At 39.8% G+C, this 27,721-nt stretch overlaps 1 protein-coding gene across 1 annotated transcript in view; it reads left to right on the top strand.

Moving 5' to 3' along the window:
• The window catches only part of atp10a (ATPase phospholipid transporting 10A), a 48,932-nt gene extending 22,045 nt beyond the window's left edge, over positions 1-26,887 (top strand). Inside the window, exons 11-21 of the mRNA XM_032572690.1 lie at positions 4,335-4,438; positions 4,811-4,937; positions 5,889-6,073; positions 7,314-7,665; positions 10,234-10,310; positions 11,945-12,070; positions 12,179-12,379; positions 19,108-19,188; positions 19,309-19,413; positions 21,131-21,318; positions 21,481-26,887. Of these exons, the coding sequence (XP_032428581.1) occupies positions 4,335-4,438; positions 4,811-4,937; positions 5,889-6,073; positions 7,314-7,665; positions 10,234-10,310; positions 11,945-12,070; positions 12,179-12,379; positions 19,108-19,188; positions 19,309-19,413; positions 21,131-21,318; positions 21,481-22,054 (2,120 nt within the window). The 3' untranslated portion in view covers positions 22,055-26,887. The remainder of the gene's footprint in view (positions 1-4,334; positions 4,439-4,810; positions 4,938-5,888; positions 6,074-7,313; positions 7,666-10,233; positions 10,311-11,944; positions 12,071-12,178; positions 12,380-19,107; positions 19,189-19,308; positions 19,414-21,130; positions 21,319-21,480) is intronic.
• Positions 26,888-27,721: the final 834 nt, after the last annotated feature.

A 27,721-nucleotide genomic window follows, 5' to 3' on the forward strand; every position in this document is an offset into this window, starting at 1 on the left:
CGTTCTTGCTTTTGGAGCGGTCTCCGGTCCGTTTAGTGCGGTTCGAATACATGTGTGGATGCCAGAGTTCGCTTCAGCCAAACCGAGATCTAAGTTTGTAGGCAGAGCAGAGTTTGCTTTTTTCAGTGCACATCAGAGCTCAATTGCGCATTCACACCTTCTTTTCAGCTTTTCAGCCGCAGCACATATGTCGGATTCTTTCTTTCTTTCATAACTAATGTAATAGTTCCTCATTTCCATTCACTGAGCTTTCCTCAGAATCCCCGCCTCACGCTTTGAAAACCTCTCTCTTAGAAGATCCACCTCTTACCTAAACTCTGCTCCTTTCCATGTCAACAAACAAGAACGCAGGTTATGTAAGAACTCACTTTGAGTTTAAAGACTGCTTTCTGCTAACTTCCCCAAATAAACTTCCTTTTTTTTCTTCATTTTCCTTGTTACATAGCCAAGGCGCTCCTTTATAATCTAATGGTAAAGGCGCACCAGGTTGTTAGTATTCCAGGCACACAAAGAAACACACTTAATTATGTTTTCTACTAAATCTGTATACACGGTAAAGATTCTTGGAAAGATTCAGTCCCCATTAAACTCTGAGGTTTGCATCTGAAGTCCTGCTTGCTACACCACAAACTCTTTCGTAACTGATAAACGGCATAAATAGTTATTTGTCATCATGTGGAGATTCAGCAGATAAGCCGAGCTTGGAAAAAAAAAAAGCGGCATTTTGTTTTCAATGTTTTATTTTAGGAAACGGATCAGAGAGAATGGCAAGACTGTTGGAGGCATATTCTTTTGCCTTACTTAGGTTTGGTCACATCCCTCCACAAAGATGTAAGGGTGAGACCTTAGAGTAAGCAAAACACAAAATAGACTTTTTAATGGGACAACAGAGCATACACACAAGCTGCATCCATGTCAAACAGAGCATTTTCTCTCCACATGAATACACTTCTTCCCCCGTAAAACATCTTTTAAGAAGTCATTTTCTGATTCCTTGTCTTATCCCTTAGAAAATCTGCTGTATCGTGTTACAGGAAGGTATGTAGTTTCTTTTGGAGTTTTAGGAAGTGAAGGTCTTCCTTACACTGCAAACATCTTACCCATGTCCATGTTCAGACAGTACAGCACTCTGCACGATGGTTTTGCTAGTAAAAATGTAAAAGAGTCACCTCAATAGTCCTTTCAGAAGCCACAAATCATATTTCCTTCAACTCCCATCTTGTCAACAGAAACTTCTTCATAGCTCTATGTAGGTAAGCTTAGGAAAAATGGTCAAGGCTAGCATGAACCTCTCCCCTAAGACTCCTTGCAGAATATAATGAAGAGAGAGGATAAATTAAAGTGACATTAGTTAAAAACTCTTTATCCCCTTGCTTTAAATGGGACATATTATTCAAAATCAACTTTTTTGTAGTCCACAAATACTTTTTGTTGTGTACTTGGAGTGCAGGTAAGTAATGAGCCTCTGATCTTGCTCATACTTACCTGTATAATAGTCAGAAAAAAGATTTTAAAAGAGAGACTGTGTTGAGTTCCAGTTTAATCCCCCTGCTTGTCTATGTTGTACTTGTTAAGTCATTAGAGACTCCCTCCATGCTGCAAGGCCAGGCACATTAACATGAAGTTAGTCATGTACTATCGACTCTCCTGAACATAAAGCAGTCCTGTTCAACTCTGAACACTGCAGTGAAAGTAGGAGTAGCGTGCTTTGTATTATGGCTGCAAAATATGAATATAACAACAAGAAAATAATAAGTTACTTTTATCCTGAGAGCTACAACAATTTAGTGTCAGTTGAATTTTATTGTCTGCTATCTTGGCTCTCAACTCTTGACTAATGTTTGTACACTTTGGCATTTTTCTTTCTTTTTTTTTTTTTAGCTTTTATGACTCATTTGTTTGTCTTTTTTATTTTTCTTATGTTTTAGTCTGTGTTCTTCATCCTAATAATTTAATACAAAGCAACCTGTGCACCGCATTTCCTTGGCCTCCTGTTAGGAAATGCCCGCTATTATGTCGTTTTGACATTTTTCTCCTGTTCATTAGTAGCAGGAAGTTTCAGCTTCACAGAAAAATGAGTCCTCAGATATGTTATCCTCCTGTCCCGAGTGCAGATGGACACTCCTATTTTGATTTCACATGTTTTTAGACTGGCATCCCCACATTCTCTCAGATAAGGCTGGATTACAAAATAATTACTCAACTCAGCATCCATTATGAGAAGAATGCAACTCTCTGGAATGAACGCTATGTGGTTTGCTTACCATTTTAGGGGCATTTATGCAGTTTTCTCTGTGAAATCCAGCACAATGGTGAGATTTTGGCCTCATTCCCCCTCCCTTAACTGATTTAATGGCTAATAGGTTTTGTTCATGCAGGTTGGGCTTCCCCATAACACTGATCTGTAGAGTGTTAGCTTTCAGACGAGGCTGTCATTTAGTGTTGCTCTAATAACATCGCAATTGGAGGAGACGCTGAATGTGGTCTGAAGTCCCTTGAGCCTTTAGAAATTGCAGCACGACTTGCGACGAAACTCCAGTTTCACCACTGCTGCATGGTCTTGTGTAAGAAACTGTATTATTTTCCGTAAGTATTGTGCTTTAAAATGAAAATAAATATGAAAAAAAAACTTTTAATCTTCATGTCTAGGTTGAACATGTTATCAGTTGACCTTGGTACACAGTGTTCATACAGACTTTCTTTTTTTTTTTTCACGTTATAACTGCATAGTGTATTTTATTGATATTTTATTCTCTTCATCCAGTTTGTGGTACTAAAGCGATCTGATCTGATCGTTTTCAAAGCGTCTGCAGTCTGAACGGTCATATCGCATTTCGTCCAACGTTTAGGTCGTTCTGCACCAAACATAAACTTTGGCTAAACATTATAAATATGAAACTAAGAAAGAAATGTGTGTTGCTGGAGCGCATCACATCACAGTGCCACCACTCTTGGTTCTGACTACACATCCAAACTTTTCTGCAGACGTTGCAGTCGATGCTCCACAAAAAGCTACTAGTCACTATTTCCTTTTATCAGCAACCACACACACACACACACAAAAAAAAGGGATTCGGCAAAAATAAAATATTGTGAATATCGCCTTGTGAATGCATCTTTGGTCTTCTTTAACCTCTGAGACCTTCACAGAACAACAGAATCGAATCGAATTTACTATTCCAGCAATTTCTGAAAGCAATATCGTTGCACTGGGTTTTATTTTGGAGCTTTGAATACTAAATGTAAATTGATGCCACACTTGGGTCCTTCATAACTAATTTTGCTGGACAATAAGTTGTCCAAGAAATTATTGTGAAAAATTATAATATTGCAGTTATGGGACCGTTTTTTAGCAATATATTGATAACGGCTCAAACATTAATGAGCCATAGCTTTGTACAGGACACTCTACACAGGAATGGGAAGATATTTTAAACACCCAAATAAAACAACAACCAAAAGCAATAATAAAAAAAAAAAACGGAAGTAAAAACCACACACTACTATAAACAAGATGGATTATGAAATTGTCCATCAGAAAATATGAATCGTCAAGATGGAAATGATCAAGCTCATTTTAATTTGTCCTGCGATTAATCGCTTATTGCGACTCTTCTGTTTGTGCAATATTTTGAAACCCATCGTTTTTCCTTCCACTTCACAGCTGTGGTGCTCGTCGCGATCTGTCTGCGTTCAGTCGCAGTCACATGCATTGATGCGAATGTCCTGTACCTGTCCATGTCACCTAAAAGATCGGAGGTTTTTGCCGACCCGATCCAGCAGAAAGGGAAACGCTTTCCTGGCGTTTGAAGCCTGTGGCTGCCGCCAGTTTGCAGCTCATTTGTTCCTTTTAGTAAAAATAATTTGGTTCGTGCGTGGTCGTCGCGGCCAAGCGGGGCTGTCATTAATGAGATTACATGGCTGGCAGTCAGAGTGCTGGCTGGTGCATCTGTGTCAGGAGAGCCATAAAGCCAATCTGTTGGTGTGCCTTTCCCTCTGGCCAAGATGCGGCGCCGCGGAGTCACGTCGGCGACGCTCTGTTACCAAACATAAGACCCAACATCCTCAGCAAGCCGCACATGCTTGTATTAAACCAATTATGTAACGCGGCTGAAATAGGATGGTTTTATTTTTGTGAGATGAAGAACTTCTGCCACCAAGCTGTGTCTGCTTGATGAGTGCCGTGACGTTTTTGTGAAAATATTGAGATGCATGGTTACTGTAGGTGTGAGCACAGATGGTGCTCATGTTTCTGTTAACATCTCTGGTGGTTTTGGTGCTAAATTCGAACCAATTCTTTCTGTTGTTGTCTTTTTATTTGTATTTTTTTTAAGGCAACACCAAAGGAAAACGTCAAAAAAAGATTTTCTGCCGGACACAGAACTACCTGAACCTGTACGCCGCAGACGGCCTTCGCACACTCTGCATTGCCAAAAAGGTAAGCGTTAGGGTTGTGTGTATCGCTGGGTTCTGGGCAGGCTGCGTTCGTAGTCCGGCACAGATGACTGCACGGGCCAGCCCTTCCAAACGGGACATGCTTCATGACTCAGCTGCAATCTGTGCCTCGTTCCCAGGCTGCTAATTTATGCGTTCACAGGCCGGGCTCCATGTATTCCTTGCTTGTGCACAGCCTGTCACCAAAGCCGAGGGATGTAACACCTTGTCAAGGTTTCACATTCTGCTGTGCAGGAATCACAGCAGTAATGTTCCGTTTACCCACAAGAAACAGAAAGCAGTGATTCTTAAGTTGTGTGTGTGTTTGAGTGTAACCTTCTGGTGTGTTTTTTTTGTGTGTGTGTGTGTGTGTTAGACTTTGAGTAAAGAGGAATACGCCCGCTGGCTGCAGCGCCACCTGGAGGCTGAGACGGCCATCCAGGGAAGAGAGGAGCTGCTCTTTGAGTCGGCGTTGAGGCTGGAGACCAACCTCCACCTTTTAGGTTTGTTGGGTCACCTTTCAATTTCAGGTCGACTTCATTCATTTTTAGACCAGAAAAAAATGTCTTCTGGAGAAGCATGGAGTTTGGTTTCAGTATTTTCCAGATGTGGATAAGTTTGGAAAAAGAAACCCATTTTGTGTCAAATGGTGTGTCCTTCCCATCTTGTCTTTTCTTTGTGTTTTTTTGCATTATGTCCTACTTTCTATTTATCCTTTGTTCCCATCTACCTCCTTTCCTTACTCTTCCTTCCTTTTCATGCTCCTCCATTGTTTCTTCCTTGTGTGCTTCCCTCTATGCTTCCTTTCTTTTATGTAATCTTCCTTATGTTCTTCCTCTGTTGTCCTCTTCCTCCCCTTCTTCCTGCCTCATGTCTTTCTTTCTTTCTATTCCTACTACCTGGTTTTCTTTGACTCATGTCCTTTTAAACTCCTTAAGTTTATCCTTAATTTCCTGGATCTTTTATGTTTGTCTTCTTTCCTTCCTTCCTTCCTGCTCCTTTGTATCCTTTATTCCTAGGATCCTTCTCCTTCTTCTGCGTTTGTCATTCCTTCCTACCTTGTCCCTTTTTCATTTTTTATCATAAATCTTTGTTTTTTCCATGTGCCCTGTATTATTTCCTGTCCTTTCTTCCTTGTCCTTAATTGTGTGCTTTCTCTCTTCATTTCTTTTTTCTGTTCATTCTTTTTCTTCTTTCCTTTCTTTCTTCCTCTTCTTTCTTATTTCCTTCTTCTTTCCTTCCTTTCTTCCCCTGTTGTTCACACTTTCTTTGTCTCTTTCTCTTTTTCCCTCTTTCTTTGTGTCTTTGTTCCTGTCTGTCTAATAACATAAATGACAGAGAATTGTGGGAAATTGAGTCTGGAAAAGTGTGAAATATGTATATGAGAAACGTGTCTGTATAATACTGGCGGTTGGGAAGCATTGTTGCAGACGCTGACATGCATCCGTCCACAGGAGCGACTGGCGTTGAGGATCGGCTGCAGGACGGCGTCCCGGAAACAATAGCTACGCTGCGGAAAGCCGGCCTGCAGATCTGGGTCTTGACGGGTGACAAACAGGAAACGGCAGTCAACATTGCCTACGCCTGCAAACTGCTGGACCCGGACGAGGAGATTATAACGCTGAACGCCGACTCCCAGGTGGGCCACAGCACCCAAAAGCTCATCCTGTTTACCTAATCAAGGCCCGTATGCTGAATAATCAATATATTAATCATGTACAAACCAAACATTAACGTAGGCTTCAGCCAATTCAAAGAGTCAAGGCGCACTGGGGTTTTACACAGCTACGGTTTCAAGACTGCTAAAATTCTCCATCATATCGTTGCTATGGTGTCGAAGCCTTTTCATGAGAAGCCAGAGGAAGTGAGAGCGTTTCCTGCTGCTGACTGAAGCAACAAAGGCACTTATATTTTCCCTCACTTCTAGGAAAGGCCTACACCAATCAAACCAGGACTAATCGACCTAATTTTGATGAATCATTATTGAAATAATCAACTAATTTAGCAATTGATTAATCATTAACTGGAGTATACAGACTCAAACATGTAATTTTCAGAAAAAAAGAACACAGTCGGAGGAGTTATAGAGACAAAACATAGATACATTTTGCATTCAAGACTCTTTGTTAGAAAATATGTTACCCAGAATTCCTCAGGTGGCATTTTTATCTGGTTCAAATTCTGTAACTAAAGTCCATCAAACTTCCTTTGGCTATGTAATTACTTATCGGTTAATCCAACAAATAATCACCAGAGCAGCTGTACACTGTATCGATGTTAAGTCGTGAAGAAAGGACTATGATTTTCACATGTTGATGTTAGTCGTTTTCTTTGGGGGGGTTTTAGCTGCAGATCCATCATTTGCTACAAATGATCAATCATTCTCTAATGGAATACTTGTTGCTGCATTTTGGATAACAAAATACATCTATTTAAAAATAGAATTTAATTATTTGTAACTTTTAATGTATTTCCAATATTGTTTAGAGGGAAGCTTAAATGAGAAATCTGCAGAATGCACCAATTCACCAGATTAATCGTTCAAATAATTGTCTAAAGATTAATTGATTACTAAAATAATCAAGACATAGCATTATGACCGCCCTCCATATGGTGTGTGGGGTCCTGCAGTTGCTGCTAAAGCAGCCCTGAGCTGTCAAAGGACGGACTCCACTAGACCTGTGAAGTTGTGCTCTGCCAGCTCGCCTTATTCCCTTAATGCATCCTGGTGCCAGTAGTTTTCCAGAAAAGATGATGTGATTTGTTGGAATCCGTTGCTGCTAAGGCATGTGGTTTCCAGATGCAAAGCTGCTCAGGCACTTTAGACATGTTGTGTCTAAACTGACCTCTACCTGACCCCGTACTTCTGTCTAATCCAGGAGGAGTGTGCTGTGTTGCTGGAGGAAAGTTTACGTTACATCCAGTCCAAATTCCTCTGCAACTCCAGAGACCCGTCCACCAAGACCTTCCCGAGTAACATAGTGCACTTCGAGATTTACCCATCATCATCCCTTTCCTCCTCCCAAACCGCTCACTTCATGGTGCACCGGCTGGGCTTGGTAATTGACGGGCGGACCTTGGCCTACGCCCTGGACAAGAGCCTGGAGGATAAGTTCCTGGCGGTCGCTCGAAGCTGCCGCTCGGTACTGTGCTGCCGGTCCACGCCGCTGCAGAAAAGCATGGTGGTCAAACTGGTGCGGAACAAGCTGAAAGTCATGACTCTGGCCATAGGTGAGCACAGAGTGAATGATGGAGTGTGACAAAAGTTTAGATTTCAGTGTTGCCAGGTTTTGCTTGAATCCGATGGCGCAGCAGTTTTCCTGAAACCTAAAAATTGCTCCAAGTAGAACAGAAGCAAAATGTTTACCGTCTCACTGGGGTGTATTAAACACGATTCCTAAGAAGTCAGGAATCTAAATCTTTTTCCATTTTTCCTCTAAATTTTCTGACTTTATTTCTTCTCCCATGTTCTAAAAGTTTGAGTGGCTGGAGAAATGCATCTTTCTATTCATCCAGCCATCAAACTAGGAATGTGCGATACATATACAGTATACGGTAGAAACAATAGAAATTGGGCCTACGATAGAGATCTGTAGTGTACCAGCTAACCGCGGTAATGATAGTTGATGACGCAATCATCTAGCATCAGAACAGAGAACGCGGGAAGCGGCGTGTCTGAGAGCACAAAGGAAGATCTCAGGAAAAAGGCAGGTGCAAAAGCGTCAATTATCCGGACCTGGTTCGGGTTTAACCTCCGGCAGTCTTAGTGTGACCCTCAGGAGGAGTGCGGCAAATGTCACGGTCTGACAGCGGGGAAGCGAGGTGTAAAAGTGCAGGCGAAGTCTGTGTGAAAATGCCGGGACGGCTCCCACGGTCTTAGCGCGATGCTCATGAGGAGCACGGCAAATGTTCACGGTCAGACATCGAGGAAGTGGGGTTGACACGGTGACGGTCTGACGGTCCGAAACCACACCAAAAAAAAAAACTTTTAAAAGTGCAAAGTGCAACCAATCTAGACTGTAGAGAGTCGCTTCCAATGCTTTGGTTTGAAATCTAGTAACTTGAAATCTAACCCTCGTCTGATGACATACCTTGCTGCAAGTTTATTTAGAACCCAAAAAAGTTTTTCTGTAACTTCTTCTGAAGGTACTGTCACAATAAATCAAATCATTATTGCAGTTTTAATGTTTGCAAAGGAATGCAATATATAGTTGGCTATAATATTTCAGATGCTTTGCATTTTAAATTCAGCTTGCTAATAAAGAAATTGCCCATTCAGATGAATTATTCTCTGCCTTTTATGCCTTTGCTTAAGAATAAACCTTAAGGACAGAGATGCAGTTTTCATCATCACAATATTTGAAAATATCACAAATGAACGTTGTCCTAATGCAGCTCTAATCGGAATTACCTTTTTTAATTGGATTGCTTCAGACTTGTAATTTTTTTAAAAATGTTCTTTTTTCTTTTTTTGCTTTAATCATCATCAGCTGCTGTGGTATCTGATTATTGAAATCTAGCAGTGCTCCTCGGGTGCGGGTACAGCTTAAAGTCGGAGCAGGAAATGATTCTGTTGAATTTAATGTTTTCTCCAAATTGTTGCCTTTTAAAATCTACACTGAGCAGCTCGTTATTTTGGACGTTTGGATGTAAGTGACGTAGCCGGCCGTGCTGACATGCACGAGGAGCAGGAGGGATCAGAATCCCGCGTTGAGCCACATGTGGGAAAAGTTTTGGTCTCATAAAAACAAACCCTCCGGGGGAGACCAGCTGTAGCCAAACAATCCAAAAACACTCTGGTGCCTGTTTGCCTGGGACTCATCATCAGATGTTTTTTTTTATTACCACTGGTCTAGAAAGTTTAATCGTTAGTGTGTTTTGTTACGTCGAGTTTCGATCATCCAATTCAATAAATCACACCAAACACAGCGACAGATTAATTCATCTGTTTTCTATTGACAAAGAAGATTTGACGGGTTGGATTGATGCTCTGAATTAATTTCATATAACTGAAAGGGGGACGATTTCTGTGGGATTACACTGCAAAAACATAAAATTTTACCAAGTAATTTTAGACTAGTTTCTAGTGCAAATACACTTGAAATAAGTAACTTACAAGTCTCTTTTCATATATATAGGAGCTTGTTTTAAGTCAATTATTTCTTAGTATTGGCAGATTATTTAACAAGACATTTGTCCCGTGATGTACATGAAATAATCTCCCAGTGGAACTAGTGCTTTTTATCAATAGTAAGGAATTATTGTCAAGCTCCTATATCTTGCTGAAAAGTTGCATGTAACTTGTCTCATTTCAAGTGTAATGAAATATTCGCACTAGAAACTTGACCCAAAACTCTTGGTAAGATTTCGTGTTTTTCTGAGACCGTATCAAGCAGCCAACACAAACATTTATCAGAGAGTGGGCTGAAATGTTGTCTCCCTCTGCCCACTATCGCTACTCCCACTCCCACACCTGAAGGAACAAAAACAAATCGTTTTTCTCACGGTAAAACAAAATCAAGACCTGCTTGTTAGTTCACCTCTAGCTACACAGGGACAGAAGAGAAACTATTATTCAGCACCAGTCTGCAAAAACAACAGCAAAAAAAAACTGCGCCATCATAAATCTAATCTGTCCTTCTCTGTACGCTGGACAATCTGAGCATCCTCTTATTTGATGACACAACTTTTTACTGCCTCCAGGCTGTCCGCTTCTCCCTTCTGACCAATTATATTTTCTGCATCTTTCTCGCTCTGAGGGACTGTTTTGTGTCTGTCTCCACGACTCATTAATCACAGGTGACGGAGCTAATGATGTCAGCATGATCCAGGTAGCGGACGTTGGCGTGGGGATATCCGGACAGGAGGGCATGCAGGTAAGGGCAAAATGAGTCCACGGCAGATGGAGAAAGCAGCCGCGTATGGGAGATCTTGTGTCAGAGGTGTGAAGGTAGGAAGAAAAGCAGGAGTGCTTATTTTTTGCCTGTAGTTAAGGACGGGGCTATAAATAGAATTGCTTTTGTTGTGCCGAGTCAGGAGACCGAGTCCTGCATCCTGCAGAGAAGCAGCACAGCTTGCGAGTGCCTCTGTGTCAGATTGAGATCTAAGGTCTCAGAGCATCTTTGCAACTGGCAGTGAGGGCTTTAAAAAGAAGGTTATGTCCTTCCTCTTGTGGACTCATTCAGTGCAGCGTCCAGTTTCAGAACGGTTGACTCTCACTTAGAGTTTAGATCGGGCCTAAATAAATTAAACCCCCAACCTAAAGGCGTCGTGTCTGAACCTGACCCAACTCGACCAGTTAACTCTAATTATGGACCTGAGCCCAAAGTAAACCAGACATATTGTTTTAATCATGATTTTACTGCTTTTGCAGGCTGTCATTTAAGTTAGCAGTGTAACTTCTCCCATCTTCCAGCTCCGTTTTGTCGCTTGTTGTAACCGTGGATGAGTCAAGTTCAAATCATCTGGGATGTGTGATTGATGGGAGCGGAGCAGGGTGGAGTCGCATGTCCATGCACTGGGCTGCGCTTGTTACAGTCTGACTACACCATGCTTACTGTCTTTAATTCCTCAACAGGTTGAGCTGTAGATCAACACATTCTTTCTCGTTTGGTTTTCTCTCTGCTGCATGTATAGCAGGTTTATTAAAGGAGTAAGTAATTGTGGCTCGACCCGGCCCGAATTTAGGTTGGGTTCAGACCCCGGGCATAAATGTAAACTCTCCTCTCACTGCAGCAGCAGAGGTTCCCAATTAACTTCCTGCAGAGCCTTCAGCCACATGCTGCTGCACAGCACATCTGCTCGCTCCTCTGTATCCTGACGTTAGCTGAACTTCTAGATGAACTGGACTTTTATTGAATTATTCCAGTCACTTTAAAGGGTTTGAATATTTATGCAGCCACTTTTTTATGTTTTAGATTTTTAATTGTCATTATTTTTGCAGAAATTAATTGGTCTAGAAACTAGACCAAACAGCCATATGTTGTTAGTCATGGCTGATTTCTAAAAGCAAATGAAATGGTTAAACATCCAAGTGGATGAATATTTTTAACAGGTACTGTACTTATTCTGCAACTTCTGATGTACGTCGGCCTTCGCTCACAAAGTTCATGCCTGATTTTGCTTCACAAGTCGCAGTAAACTCTGGATATTCCAGCGTCTTTTTGAGATGCTCGACCGTATTTCCTGCATTAAGACTATTAAAGCATAACCCAAACCAAACAATGTTGCTGCTGTTAATACTGCTGTTGACGGATAATCTCGACGTTTGGGGGTGTCATGAAGCGTTCGCGGTGTCGTCTGGGAGGGTTTTAGGTGGTGATGGATGAAACTGACACTTCCCTACTGCTGCAGCAGGGGAATCCCAATAAGTACACAACTTGTTTAAGTGTTATTGCTTTGGAGAGATTGCACCCATTAAAGATTGATTAAAAAGAGGCAGTTGAGTGGAGTAAGTCCAGACGTGTTGATGATGGGAGACTCAATCTGGGCCGCCTTTGGTGTTTTGCAGGCGGTGATGGCGAGCGACTTTGCTCTCCCTCGTTTCCGGTATCTGCAGAAGCTCCTGCTGGTGCACGGACACTGGTGCTACTCTCGGCTGGCCAACATGATCCTGTACTTCTTCTACAAGAACGCCGTAAGCCACTTTGTCCGCCGTGTGTTTTTTTTTTTTTATTATTATTATTATTTTGAACAAGGGTCAAAGTTTCTGACATCAGTCCGTCCCGTTGTTGTTTCCATGCAGATGTTTGTAGCCATCATCTTCTGGTATCAGTTCTACTGTGGCTTCTCTGGTTCAGCCATGATCGACCAGTGGTATCTCATCTTCTTCAACTTGATGTTCTCCGCCTTCCCTCAACTTATCACTGGTACTCTGGACAAAGACGTGTCGAAAGAGACGCTCCAGCAACTACCTCAGCTCTATATGAACGGCCAGAACTCTGAGGTCTGCTCTGTCGTTATACCACACCAGATCTGAGTTATTCACAGATTCATAAGGGATTTTCACCCCGAGTTCCCTTAGGTTTTCTGAAAGTTACTTGTAGATTTTAGTATTTTTTAGACGATTTCCGATGTCTGATTTTTTTTTTTCCTTAAATTTTAACGTCCAAACACAAATAGTTCACAGCATTAAAAATAATTTTCTATTCTCCTTTAATTATTTGTATTAGGCCAAAAGCGACACGCCAATCTGTGTGAGAAGCGTCACTAGTCATTTTGCAACTGCTGTGTTTCCAATAAATAAGAAACGCAATTAAAATCATGCAATAAGTCATTAAAAGTCATGGCATTGACAGGTGTAAACAGTTACATGATAGATGTTCATAATTAAGCCATAACTACAGCGCTAATAATCAGTCGTCTGAGGAAACGTGGTTTTAAATCAAATGGTTAGAGATTTTAAAGAGGTTTTAGAAAACCATTAGCAAGTAATGCTAATGGTTAGCATTACTTGGTTACTAACCAAGTGCTTGGTTACTAAGCACTTGGTTGTAAGTGCTTAGCATTACCAAGTTACCATGCTAACTTGGTAATGCTAACCAAGTAGCTTGGTTAGCATTAGTAACTATTAGTGTGAGTGTTGCCTAGCGATGTAGACCCTTACCTTAACTCTGAGATGAGTTTTTTTTTTTTTACCACAAATTTAGACTTTGTGAATATCTATGCTAAAACAGAATAACAACAGGGAGGCTGGGTAACGCTACTCAGAAGGCCAACAACTGGTCTTTCGAGAATAACCGAGTTATAAACCAGACCTAATTTTATTTTTCAGTTCAGTCTTTGACTAGTAATTTCATATCCCATTCACAGTTGTTGTTTTTTTTACTTAAATTGTTTGGTTTCATTTCTGTCACCATGTTTGAACTTTAAGATCTTAAACATTATCTCTCGCCGTTAGCCAATCTGGACAGCCTGGATTAGCAAACAGCGATTGTTTATCCTTTTTTTTTTTTTTTTTTTTCCCAAAATATCTTTATTAGAATTTTAGTGGTTTAAACAAACAACTTGATCAGTATGCAAATTGTGGCAACAACAATAGTAGTATTACTGTTCAAGTCAAAATAAAATACAAACAAAAAAGTACAACAAAATGTCTCTCACAATCCTGGTTCCAATACAACCCATCACATATTTTACATATCGTCTTTAAATTGAGATTTTAACAGTATATGTCCTCTAATAGAATTGTCTTTGGGAACTGCAGTTATCATGTTCTTCAGTCACTTGTACCGTCTTCCGAGATGTTCAGATCCTTGACATACATAATGAAGGGATTCCAGATGAACTCAAACAAATCTTGTTTTCCCTTTAATATATACGTAATTTTTTCCAGAGGGAGGGCAGATAACATCTGCTGCAGCCATTGGTTTATGGTCGGTCCATGAGTCTTTTTCCAAAACATTGATATACATCTTTTCGCATTAAGCAAACTTAAGTTCATAAATGTCCGTTCATTTTTAGTATAATTATGTTTTTCAGGGTACAGTCCAAACACAAACAGCTTTGGCTCAAGAATTATTTGTTTGGAAATTATTTTCTCAATTACATCTTTTACCTCTTTCCAAAACAGTGTAATTATCCTACAATACCACATGCAGTGAACCAGAGTTCCTCTGTCCTCTGTGCATTTCGGACATACATCAGGAATCTCCCTGTTATACCTATTAAGGTTCACTGGTGTTATATAAACCCGCATTAACCATTTGAATTGAATCATTTTAAGAGATGTGTTGATAGAACTGGTGTGGGCCAGTTTACATGCTGTTTGCCAATCTTCCTCAGACATCTCTAGCAGTAAGTCTTCTCTCCAAGCCTTAAGTCTATCATGAGATCCTTCTGATATATGTAACATTATTGAGTGATAAAATTCTGATATGATTCCTTTCTTCAAACTGTCTTTGTTAACATTTTTTCTAAAGTTGACTTGGCAGGTTTTGTCAACTCATTATTTTGACTCGTTCTTATGAAGTTTCTGAGTTGGAGATATTTAAAGAAATGTTTCCTATCTAGGTAAAATTTATGTTGCAGATCCTGGAAGCTCATTAGTATGTCTGAGTCTGGTACATAAAGATTCTGAATCATTTGGAGTCCTTTGTCTTTCCATACTTTAAATATTAAATCAGCTCTACCAGGTACAAAAAATTGGTTACCCCACACTGGACTGAACAACGATAAACAATTTGGTTCATTTAAAATTTTTCTTACATCTCTCCATACTCTTATCATATTCTTAAGAAATGGATTTTTAGTATGTTTCAGAAGCTTTGATATTGAATTTGAATATAAATATGAAGGCAGAGTCAATTTCAAATCCTGAGTCTCCATGTCAGTCCAATGTGGAGAATGATTACTGTAATAAAACATCATAGACCTCAACTGCACAGCATAGTAATACCAGTGAAAATTTGGGCACTTCAAGCCTCCTCGGTCATAAGGGAGGTACAGTAAAGATAAACGGAGTCTGGACTTCCTGTTGTTCCATAAAAAACGCAACATCATCTTCTTTATTTGTGAAAAGAATTCAGGAGGAGGAAGAGCAACATTCTGAAATATATAGAGTAACTTTGGCAATATGTTCATTTTTATTATATTTATTCTTCCAATCATAGATATTGGTAGTGGCATCCATCTTTCCAATGAATTATCTACTTCATTCAATATGAGTTTATAATTGGTCGCAGCAACCTGTTCAAGATCTGAAGAGATGTGTACCCCTAAATATTTAAATTCATCAACTATTTTAAACTGTAATACATCAGAGGATGGGCTAATTCTTTCATTTGCATTCATTAATAGAATAGAAGACTTATTTTTGTTTATTTTGTATCCAGATATCTCACTAAATAATTTAATTATTTCCATAATAATTTGTATTGATCGACTTAATTTTGATATGAATAAGATCACATCGTCTGCGAACAAGGAAATCCTGTGTTCTGTAGGTCCAACAGTGATTCCAGTGAGATGAGGGTGTGAGCGAATCGCAATAGCAAATGGTTCTATTGCCAAGGTGAATAGTAAAGGCGACAATGGGCAGCCCTGTCTGCAGCCTCTATTGATCTTTATTGGCTTAGATATGTTTCTGTTTGTTATTATTTCAGCTGAGGGATTATTGTATAATATTTTAACCCATTTTACAAAATTGTTTCCACAATTGAAATTTTCCATAACTTGAAAAAGATATTCCCAGTGAACCCTATCGAACGCCTTCTCGGCATCTAATGATAAAAGAGCAGAGTCTGACGTGCCTTTATTATAATGAATTATGTTTAATACTCGCCTCACGTTATGAAAGCCTTGCCTCCCCAAAATAAACCCGTTTTGATCTCGGTCAATTGTATTTGGCAAAACCTTTTGTAAACGTCGCGCTAGCAACTTAGAGATTATTTTCAGATCAGAATTTAGCAAACTAATTGGCCTAAAGTTCTCACATTTATTTGGAGATCTGCCTGGCTTTGGCAAAAGAGTAATCATGGCAGCGTTTATAGAGTGGGGGAAATAATTTGAATGAAAAATTTCTTTAAACATGTCTAATAATGGGGTCAAAAGCTTGTCTTTAAAGGTCTTATATAAATCTATTGGAAGGCCGTCTGGTCCTGCTCTTTTCCCTGATTTCATATTGTCAATGGCTAGCCCTATCTCTTCTTTTGTAATTTCTAGATTCAAGTTGTCCTTGTCTTCCTCTGAGAATTTTGGTATATTTAAATTATTTAAAAATTGATTTATGTTTTCTAATTTTATGTTTATTTGCGCTTTATACAATTCTTCATAGTAGTTCTTAAAAGCTGCATTAATTTCTTGGGGGTCTTGCAAGGTTAGTTCATTTGATATAATAGATGTGATTGGTTGTTTAGCTTCTAACTGTTTTATTTGCCATGCCAGTAACTTGCCCGCTTTGTTGCCTTGTTCATAGAATGTTTGCCTGAGTCGCAAAAGACTTGATGCAGCTTTTGAAGCTGAATATTTATCATATTCTGCTCTCAAAATCAATAATTCCTTTTCTAGTTGTGGGTCATTTCCCTTATTTACTTTAGCTTGAATTACTTTTATTTTATCTTCCAATTGTATTCTAGTTTTTTCAGTTTGTTTTGTTTTAGACCCTGTATAACTAATAATATGTCCTCTAAGGAAGGCCTTAAATGCTTCCCATTTTATACTTGCTGTTGTTTCTGTAGTATTAATTTGGAAGAATTCATCAATTTGTATTCCTAAATATTTCACAAAGTTTTCGTCTTGTAACCATTTATGTTGAAATTGCCATCTCGGCGGGTCTCTCTTTAATTTATCATCTTTATAAACCAAACAACACGGAGCGTGATCTGAAATTACAATATTGTCATAGTAACAATCTTGAATTCTAAACTGCAACTCTGTAGAAATTAAAAAATAGTCTATTCTGGAGTGGGTTTTAAAAGTACTTGAATAGCAGGAGTATGTTTTATTAGCTGGGTTTTTCTCTCTCCAAACATCCAGTAACTTCAACTCCTTCATCATTCTATGAACTGCAGCTCTACAATTGTTATGCGATTGATCTAGTCCGGTTGATCTATCCATGTTTGGATTTAATGCACAATTAAAGTCCCCCCCAATATGTGTGATCCTTTAAGCGTTGACAGGGTGAGGAATAAATCATTGTAAAAATTACTGTCATCCACATTGGGTCCATATATATTAGTTAAAATTAGAGTTTCTGACATTAGGGAGCCTTGGAGTATTAGGTACCTTCCTCTTTTATCTTTAATAATGTTTTTAATTTGCAGTGGCACCGATTCATGTATTAGAGTCATAACTCCTCTAGAATGGGAGGTAAACGGTGCCGTATATATATTGCCCCTCCACCTCCTCCTAACCTTTAAGTTGTTCTCATCAAGAAGATGCGTTTCCTGAAGAAATACAATTTTAGAGTCCATTTCTTTCAATCTATTCATGACTTGCTTTACTTTTTGGAGGCGTTGAAGACCCCTGCAGTTCCATGAAATAAAATTAAATTTTATTATTTGAGGCATAACCTAACAAAAGTAGCGGGTTGCTTAACCTTATATAAATGTGAGACACAACAAAACCGGATGCCAGAACACACATCCAACACACAAAACAAAAACAAAACCCTTCTACCATTTTCCTTCCCCAAACTGGGAGAGTCCCACCCCTATCTATTAGACTCCCCTTATGGCCAGGAACCAATCCACAACCAGTGAGGATCAGCAAAACCACTCTTTGCCTATTCTGCAGGAAGTATCCCCGTTGCTGCTAAATAACATTTTTTACCTCTGCCCACTGAAATTTAAAAACCTTTTAAAGGGCCATTTTACATTTAAATGCTTATTGTTACAAAATTAGGAATGCGGATATGTAACAAACTTAGGAACATAAACGCACTGAAATGCAAAGAGAAATATGTATACTGTATGGATACGCGCGAACTGTAAGATGTCATATAATGAATTTCAGTTATTTGCGTACTTTACTTTACATACCATCGTTCTTTACTTAGTGCTCTGTGTGTCCTGAGCTCTCTTGAATTTTCTTGAGAAACTCACTTGCTTCCCCAGGTGTTTTGAATGCCAATGTTTTGTTTTCATAAGTCACTAGAAGCGTTGCAGGGTGAGTTACTCCATTGCGAATGCCCAATTTACGCAGCTCCTCCCGGATCGGATCGAACTTTTTTCTCAGCTGGTGAAGCCCGGTGGCCAGATCGGGGTAGAAGCGGACCCGTTGTTCCTTGTAGAAGACGTCCTTTTTTTTCCCGTGCAGCTCGAATGACGGCTTGCCTTTCTCGGTAGTTGAGGAACTTCATTATCAGGGCTCTCGGTCGGGCAGCGCCGTCTGCTCTCGGGCCTAATCTGTGAGCTCTTTCCAAGCTCACCGAGGGTTGCTGCGCCTCAATCCCCAACGCCCCCGGTATCCACTTCTCCAAAAAAGCACATAAATCTGAACCTTCGGCACCTTCTGGCAAATTCACGAGCCTTAAGTTATTCAAGCGAGACCTTGTTTCCAAGTCCATGAGTTTGTCCTCCATCGATTTATTTTTAGCCTGCAAGGTGCTCACGTTAGCTTGTAGCTTAGCCACTTCGTCTTCCGCGGTGGAAATCCGGTCCTCTACTTGCGACATACGTTCATTGTAATCTTTCATTTCTTGTTTTACATCTTGTAGTGTCACCATCACTCCATCAAGTTTCGCGGAAAACTCGCTTCTTAATGACTCCAATGCCGCTAGGATTTGATCTGACTTACTACTTTCAGACTCGCTTGTCCCTTCTTGCGCAGCCATGTCTTTGTTAGCTTTGCCAGCTTCTCCACGGAGGTTGTGGTCGAACAGCTTCGTTTGCTTGGATGCTTCGCTTTTCCCTTTGTGTTGTTTAGTCGAGCTAGGCATTATACATCAGTTTGTCCTTTCTTTTTGCATAAATCTTTTGTGAACAGCGGTTATTTTCCCCTTATTAAAGCAACAAGCAGCAGGGCGAAGTTCGGTACGTCTTCTCACGTGGCTGCCATAACCGGAAGTCCCATTGTTTATCCTTTTAGTACTGCAGCTAATGACTTTTTGGGGGGATTAAATTGAGAAACCTATATAAGAACATTGGACATTTTCCTAAAGCAGAAGGCTACAGCAAAGCTGTCACTTCTGAGAGAGGAGCCAACTAACTGTAAATGCTGGGATTTATCTTGCAGGAATATAAGCCATACATGTTCTGGATGAACATGATCGATGCCTTCTACCAAAGTCTGGTGTGCTTCTTCATCCCTTACTTTGTAAGTTTTATGCTTCATTTCCATCAGCTCATGTCTCTCAGTGTTTTTGCTTGTTGTTGTTTTTACTCGATCATGTTTTCCTCTGTCCACACCCTGATCCTCCCGCTAACCGCCCCTCAGGCCTACGCTGACTCAGACGTGGATCTGTTTACGTGGGGAACTCCCATCACTACCATAGCTCTATTCACCATCCTGATGCATTTAGGGATCGAGACCAAAACCTGGGTAAGAGAAATGCCTTCAACTCCGGTGACCGTCCTTCTTCTGAGTCTTTTCAGCTATTTGCTCTTAGTCACATCCCTACTAGCATCCAGGTTTTATGTGGAAACAGATGTGAAACCAGAAATTCAATCAAAAAGCCCAAGATTTCATAATTGTTCCTGATCCAAAGTCCTGCCTATTTACTCCACTCTCTTTCTGCTTTACCTTTAGCTTAATTCCCTTGGATTCATGTCAAGCTGTCAGATTACAAGCCCCCCTTAAAAGTATTTTAGGTGACGGCAGACAGCGCTCTTTTCACTTCCCCCCTACAATAGCTGTGAACCTGTAATCAATGGCCGTTTTTGTACTGGAGTCCAATTTAATGACCCGTTGTAATTACATGCTGTCAGATTAGCCAGCGTGTTCAGCTGCAGCTCAGCAGCCGTGTGTCTACCTCCCACCATGTGCTGCATGGTGACATGCACCTACTGGATTTATGTACAGAAAGCCTCAAACATTCAGTGTTCTTTAGCAGCTATTTTGAATCCGTAAATGAGAAACAATCAGATTAAATTATTGAGACGAGAGAGCATTTTTAAAGTCATTTTCAGCATAACATATTCCTTAATCTGGATTATTAACGATGATTAAGAGATGTGTATTTCTTCTTCTTTTCATTATTATTTTTTATCGTTAATAACAGTAATTAACAAAACGTGTATTGCTTTTCCTGTATCCCAGGATATTCTGCATTGGGTCCATAGCCCAGCCCCCACATGTTTTGTTATTAATGGCATCCCATATTTCACTGCATTAGAAGCTGTGACAGCGCTCGCATCACTCTCAGTGACTTCCTGTTCAAAATAAACCAGTTTTCAGGCCATTGCTGCCAGCTGCACTGCAAAATGTTCGAAAAAGTGACGCAACATTATGATTGTGTAGTTATATTTTGTAGAAAAAAAAACCTGTTTTGTCACAGTAATGCTCCTGCATTGTTGCATTTTTTTTTCCAACGTTGCACAGGAGTAGCAGCAGAAGAAGAGCTTACAGGAAGTACACTCTTCTTCTACTCTTCACACAAACAAAGTCATCTTTGCACAACCGACGTTACATCTTAGTAGTTTTACTAATGGAAATTTTTAGAGTGTTGCTTCTTTTTTTTAGTACCACCTCAGAGCCTATCTCCACTTTTAGTTGGCATTACTCCCATATCAGGTAAAGAATTAAAAATGACGAACCTAAAAATCAATTAGCGTCTGCTTGTTAGTGTGAAAACTGAAACAAGAAATCTGTTCATCTAAGACAAAACAACCCCAACAACTTATTACCTCAATTACTATTAACTAATTTACAGTTTCAGTCACTTCGTCCAGTTTCAGTAAAATGTATTTGTTCTGTAGATACCGAGTGTTTTTTAGCTTTTTTTTTTTTTTTTTTTTAAGTCATTGTGTGACTTACACACCCTGTTGGCAGTCATACACATTCAATTAGATCACTGATGATGTCTGGTCTTAAAATCAATCTTTTAATTTGTCCTACCTTTTTTTTTTCGAAGGAGTTGTTCCACGTTTTAGTTCTAAATGAAGCTTTAAAAGTATGAATTGATTTTTGTCCTGATGCTTCTCGTCCGCTGACTTGGACTCTGATGAGACGTTTTTTTTTGGTTTTTTTAAATTGAGCCGTATTGATCCCCATTAGATGAGTAATTGTTTCTTCTACTTACTCTCTCCCTCCTCTGCAGACCTGGATGAACTGGCTGTCGATAGCCTTCAGTGTAGCTTTATTCTTCAGCGCTGCTCTGTTCTACAACGCCTCCTGTCCCACCTGCTACTCCCCTTCCAACTCCTACTGGACCATCCAGAGGCTGCTCCAGGACCCGCCCTTCTACCTGCTGTGCGTCATCACCCCCGTGTCGGCGCTGCTGCCTCGGTACGCTCCGGCTCCTATTTCGCAGACATCTGAAATATTTATGATGCGTGCCGTGAAAACTATTTCTGCTATTGATACCAGATGGTTTCGTTTATCCCGGCGTTCATCGCAGGAGCAGAGCCGAAGTATGTCCTGACGTCTTGACTTGATTTTCTTTTCCAGATATTTCTACAGGGCGTGCCAAGGCACTCTGTTTCCAAGCCCGGCGCAGGCCGGGAGGCAGCTAGATAAGCTCCCTTCTGACACTCGCAGGAACATCCTCAGTCTGAGCAGGTTCAAGATGGGGTCGCTGCTGGGTGCCGGACCCAACTTCCTGTCGTTCAGCAAGCCCAAAGTTAGCCAGACGAGCACGCCCGGCTCTAGTCAGGACAAGCAGAGCTCTGTGACGCAAACTCATAAAGAGAAGGGTCAAAAAATCCCCTCGGTGCTTCCCCGCCCACACGCCCCGTCGCACGCCAGACACAGCCCTCGGCTCCCCAGGAAGCCAAAACCTCATTCCACCAAACACTTGGATGAGACCTTACCGCCGTCGGGTCCGAGTTCGCCCGGCTGGGCGGCTTCCGCGCCGCTGGTCACGCAAATGGTCAGCATCCACCTGAACCTGCCCACCGACGGAGCCTCGCAGTGCGTTACATACACACGGAGCTCAGAGGGAGGACTCCGCTCCGGCCACGGTGCCGAGCCAGCACACAGGACCGTCCCGGCGGCAGAACAGGCGCCACACACCTCCTTATGATGTCTCACCGTACAACTCCTGGCAAAAACTTAGGGAGCCACTTGTCTGGGGGAGGGAAGCGCAGTCGGTCTGTTTTACTTTGTAAATGCTACAGAAACACCCGAAACTATTTCATTGAACAGCTGAACTTTGGTGAGAAAACTTCAAAAACGTGCAAGTTGTGTTTAATGGCACTTTTTTTAAAATCCAGATCAAGTAGAAGAAAAAACAGGATGAAACTCCTCGATTATTACATGAACCAAAAATAAAAAACCTCACTTGGAAAAAAATGTATTTATCAACCAAGTTCCAGTATTATATAGAATAAGCAGATCAGCTTCATGGACACTTGAAGTACCTATAGTCTGTGATTTTTCTAGCAAAATTCCATTATTTAGTTAGTTTTTCACTTTTTTAACACATTGATATTAAAATAAAAATACATTTTTTATTCTCTTATTATATCTCTTATTCTGATTCTCTTAAGGAGCTACAATAAGAAAAGTATAACAATAGATGTTTTTTTAGCATTGCTGCCATGAGCCATCATTAGCCATTTATTGTTGATTATTTTAATATTTTTAGGAAGAGAGTCAATGCCATGCTGCAGGTTTGAGAAAAACCGTCAAAAAAGATTTTAATACTTTAAGGCAAACTCAGAATTATAACTTAGTTGCTATATTAAACCGTCTTTAGCATCTTACGCTAGCATTTAGAATGGCTAAAATGGCGGTCTCCTTGTATTTTAGAATCGGGATTCTTAACTTTACATTTTTTAAAAGCTGCCAACATTTCTAAATTCCAAGCTGTCATAAATCATTTTTTCTTCTTTTATTCTTCATTCTTAGTTTTTAATCGCTCCTGACACCAAAATGGCTAGCATCCTCACTCAGTCACCACTTCCACAGCAAAGAGTGTTGTCGCCAACATAATCTGGTTACACTTAGTTTTCCCATCTTCTTAATCTAAAAGAAAAAGTGGCATTATTTGTAGCATTTTTCTTAGGCACATTTTATGACATCCTTAAATAATAGCTTTGCTTCATATCTGTTTTTTTTTTTTACTCCAATCGACCGACTGACCATCCTCACAGAGCAGTACATCCATATGTTTTTGGCAGGAGTTGTATGTTACTCATTCTCAATTTTGCACAATAGTTTGTTGTTTTTTTTACAATCATTTTTATTGTATTCTTTTTATACTATTATTTCTTTAAAACATATGCAGAAAGGTACTTTATTTTGTTTTTCCGTGTACAGTTAATGTAATTTTGCTTTAAAGATTTGGGAGAGGAAAGAACTGGAAAATCTCCTAAAAAAAAAAAAAATTCAGCTTTATTCCTGGGAAAGTTGTGACTTCTCAAAGATGCGCATCTCGTTGTCGATCGGGTTCCGCTGTGCAGGGACAGAACCAAGACGTTCCGCCGTCAGCTCAGCCTGCGGGGGCATTAAAACCTGGAACACACACCGCAGCGGCCTTGAATCCTCGCTGCAATGACTTCCAAGGACTGAAGTTTTCAGAGAAATCTCCTGCTTTTACTTTGTTTATCCCAGATAGTGGCCACACCGCTGAACCAGTTTGTCTATTTTGAAAGCAAAGCATCTTTATAGCTGGCGTGTTGCACAGTAAATTACACTGAATTGTGATTATTTTATTTTTTTTTTCCCTCAGCTGCACATTCAAGATATATTTTTTCTCTTGTGAAAGTTCACAACAGGTCTTTCATTTCAGTCTGTGTACATTGACTTTGCCAGGTGTTTTTCTGTGTTTTTTTTGGAGCTGAGAGGTTTTAGTTTAAAGAGTAAAAAGTCTGAAAGTGTTTTCATGTTGCATTGCAGGAGAATCATTTTCTGTTTTGTTTTTGTTTTGTTATTAATCCAACCTTTTTCATGTCAGGAAAAAGGTTGGAGAAACAATCATTCCTTTTCTTTTTCTGTTTTTTTCCAAAGACCAAATTTCATCCCATTTTCAGTGTGCTGGCATCCCGTTAGAGTTTAGTAACTACGACCCAAACAACTGGGTGTGCATGTAGACGGCTTCGAATGGTTGTTATTTAGACCCGATGACGCCGAGGTTCCGCTGTTTGCTCCAGTTCCACAGCGGTAACCTTTGGTGTTTAATTTACCTTGCCGTCCTCGTCGCTGCGTGTGGTGGACAGATAAAACGCGGCTCCTCATCAAGCAAGTGGCTATAAAGAAGCGGCTCTCCTTCACGCTGTTAAAAGCCCGGAGAAACAGGAAGTTCTGGTTTACCAATTAGACGTTCCTCGACGCTCTAATAAACGATGCCATCACGGCTCTGGAGCTAACCACAGAACACCAGCATGAAAGGGAGGTGGATGAGACCTCCTCCAAAGAGGAGCGCTCGACACCGCTTGTGTGTTTCAGATGACTCACCGGATTTTTTTTTATTTTACTTCCTGGCTGATTTCATTTAAAAGTAAAGTTGTTTTTTTTTTAATGGAGTGTTTATTAACATTCTCGTCAAAAGCTCAGGAATTATGCAACTCTCACGGTTGTCTGTTTTGGTCTGGAGTTTGGATTGAAAAGCCAATTTGAATTAATTTATTTTTTGTTCTGCCAAAGAAAAACTTTTTACCTTCCTTGAACGCTCCTTTTCCCCTGGATACAAAAGCGAGAGTTTATGTTGGCGTTTTGTCAGTGAAGATGTCTACAATGTCGCTGCTCCAAGCCAGTAATTTGAATGCAATACATTGCCAAGATACCGAGGTGCTGTCACTGCCACAAGCAGCCATGTTGTCTGAAATCATTTGTTTTACTCTGACTTTACAAATGTTGAGCTTTAAATCTGGTTTAATAAGTTTGTTAGATAAAGCTGAGCTATTGAAGTGTTTAATTGCCAGCGGTAACGTGATGAATTCAGAAGATATTAAAATGAGCAAGTTTCTCATTTTAGCATAGTTTTATGAGTGTTTTGCTGTCATAACGAGAAATCTTATCATTTAAATGAGACACTTTCTACGAAATTCATTTCCTAGCTTTGGCAGTTAAACAAAACAATGTTTGAGGCTGGAAAGATGAAGGCCAACCCTAACCTTGTTACTAGCTAGCTATGATGAGAGGTAGCTAGCATAGAAATTGTGTCTCTTAACGCTAAATTGTGTTTTTGGGGGGGGGGGGTTATTATTATTTTGTTGTTAAAAATCCATGCAACCATCTGGTTACTCATTTCAGTGTGAAGTAAATTCTGCTAAGTTAACACTTTAGCACATTTAGCAAGCTTTGTAAGAGGTAGGAGGCTTTTTGTAGCTCTAAACACAGGTTAGCATCCAGTCTTTAGTGCTAAGCTAGCTGTTTTCTAACTGCTAACTGGTACTCAGCAGGCAAACAGAACGAAGTTCAAGCTAGCAATCAGTTTTCTTAGCAAAATAGATATTTTCCAGGGGATAGAGAAGTCTTCAAAAACAGATTTTATCCACCAACACGGCGTTATGAGCGTTTTGAAGCTGTATTTACTTTTGTTCTGCCCAAAGATAAAGGGGCATACGAGGCCACGTTAATGCAAACCAGTAAAACCTCCAATGAGTCACCCAAAAATGGTCTGGTATTTAACAGCTGGAAAATCACAAAATTTAGTTGTTTTTTGTTTTGCTTTGTACCAAATGGGATATATTAATTAGTGGGATTTTGAGTCACTGGGAGGCAGCTTTTCTTCCCAGTCTAAGCTAAGCTAAATCGACCTTTGTGGCTCTCAACTTTATTATCGTTGAAGCAAGTGTGCAGATATAAAACTATTTCCTTGAAGCGCCGATTTGTTGCTCCTTAGCATGTTCTTACTTGAAGGGCCTCATGAGAACTTCTATCACATGCTGGGTTTTTTTTTTTTAGCTAGCCAAGTGTGTTTCTGCCAGTGTTTCGCTGTAAACCAAATCCCCAAGTGCTGAACCGTCTTTCCAATTGACATTCCTTCAACGTTTATATTTGCACTTTAAAGCATTTCATCAGACCCGTCATTGAGTATTTCTGTTGCACATGTTTATTCACACAATGTTGCAATGCAATATGCAAAAAGAGATGGGAGGTATTTTGTTCAACTAACACTATCTTTTTTTTTTCTTTTTTCAAGTGTGTAGAAACCGATGGGAAATTGACCAAACTGAACTTTTTACTGGGAAGCATTGCATTTACCTTTAACTGTGTTCAATGCATTTTTTAAAGCAAACCTAATACCAAAAGTAATTTATATCTACCTTGTTTTTCTTAGTAATAGTAAGTGCCTTGACACTGGATAAGAAATTGCTGGATCTGTTTGATTAAATATGATTGAGCTTTTTTTTTTTTTTTGGATTTTGTACAGATATTTATGAGGATGTGTGGCATCTTTGCCCCTGACTTTCCCACCTCCTCTCTTGTTTTCATGGCCTTTGCACACAAATTCCTTCTCTGGCATGTTGTTTAGTTTGAGACTCGTCAGTCTGTTTGCTGTGTTTCATCGGTTCTGTTCGTCCTGTACCCTCCATGTGCCAGAAAGAAGCTCCATCATGTTCTGCTGCATTCCGTCGTGCTGATTTCCACTTAATACAACATTGAGCTTTTGCACAACAGATATCTATGAGTATATGTGGTAATTGAGCTTTTTTTTGGGGGGGGTGGCAGGGGAATCATCCACTTTTTTGTCCTTTGTATTAATGCCAAGTTCTGATAAGTAAAACGTTGGCGAGGAATCCTGAATCGCTTCAGCTCGGTAAAGAATGTGGAAAACTGCACAAGGTTCAGTTCCACAATTTTTTTTTTGTCAGGTTCATGTTGTTTTTAGTTGTTCCAAATGTTCTGTCTATGGCTGCTTGTGATCAAAATAAAACTGCAAGAATAAAGTATAATTTTTACAAAATTACTTTTTATTAGACTGTAAATCTCTTTTTATAGCAAAATGCAACCCTTTCACCAGGCTGCACACTTATTTTAGTGAGTTTCTGTGATGATAATAAACCTGTCGGAATACATACGGAAGCCATTTTTTGTCAAAAGTGACTTTGGGAGAAAAAAATAAATAAAAAAAATTACTTTTGGCAAAAAAAAGCGACTTAGGCCATTATTTTAGGAAGGTAATGATATTTAAGAACACAATTTTGGATTATACATTATATGTATATAGCAGTGGAAGGTAATTGATGTTAAATTATACAATAATGTAAAAAAAACCCATCTTAGTGTTGGTGCATCACAACAACAAATTCAATCATTTTCTTTTAAAAAGCCTGAGAATCAACCATTCACCTTTAAATGGATTTTATTGTCGGGGCAGTATCATGTATATTCCGTTTTGTAACACAATCAAATAACTATGTTACCTTCAGTTGTTTGTTTCACTGAGAAGTAGCTCTTTTAATGAGCTCAGCAGATGCTCAGTTCCACCGGGTGTTTGCTAATTGCTGCTGGCTAGTCTGAAGGAGCTGAGTGGTGGAGTCACAGGGTGTTTTTTTGTTTTGTTTTGTTTTTTACACCCCAGGAAAACAGAAAGTCAATAATTTATTATAAGTTTGACATTTAATTGAGCAAAAATGAAAGAAAGAAAAAAATAGATGCCTTATTTTCAAGACGATTGTGATTGGCTGACAGGAAATGTTTTATTTTAATCAGATGGGTCCCGCAGCTCGGGTCCACCTTGCATATCAAACACAGGCTGCACTGCGAACAAAGCAGACAGGGGTTCAAACTGGCACAGCTT

The sequence above is a fragment of the Xiphophorus hellerii genome, chromosome 9 (assembly GCF_003331165.1).
Source record: "Xiphophorus hellerii strain 12219 chromosome 9, Xiphophorus_hellerii-4.1, whole genome shotgun sequence".
NCBI classification, from domain to species: domain Eukaryota; kingdom Metazoa; phylum Chordata; class Actinopteri; order Cyprinodontiformes; family Poeciliidae; genus Xiphophorus; species Xiphophorus hellerii.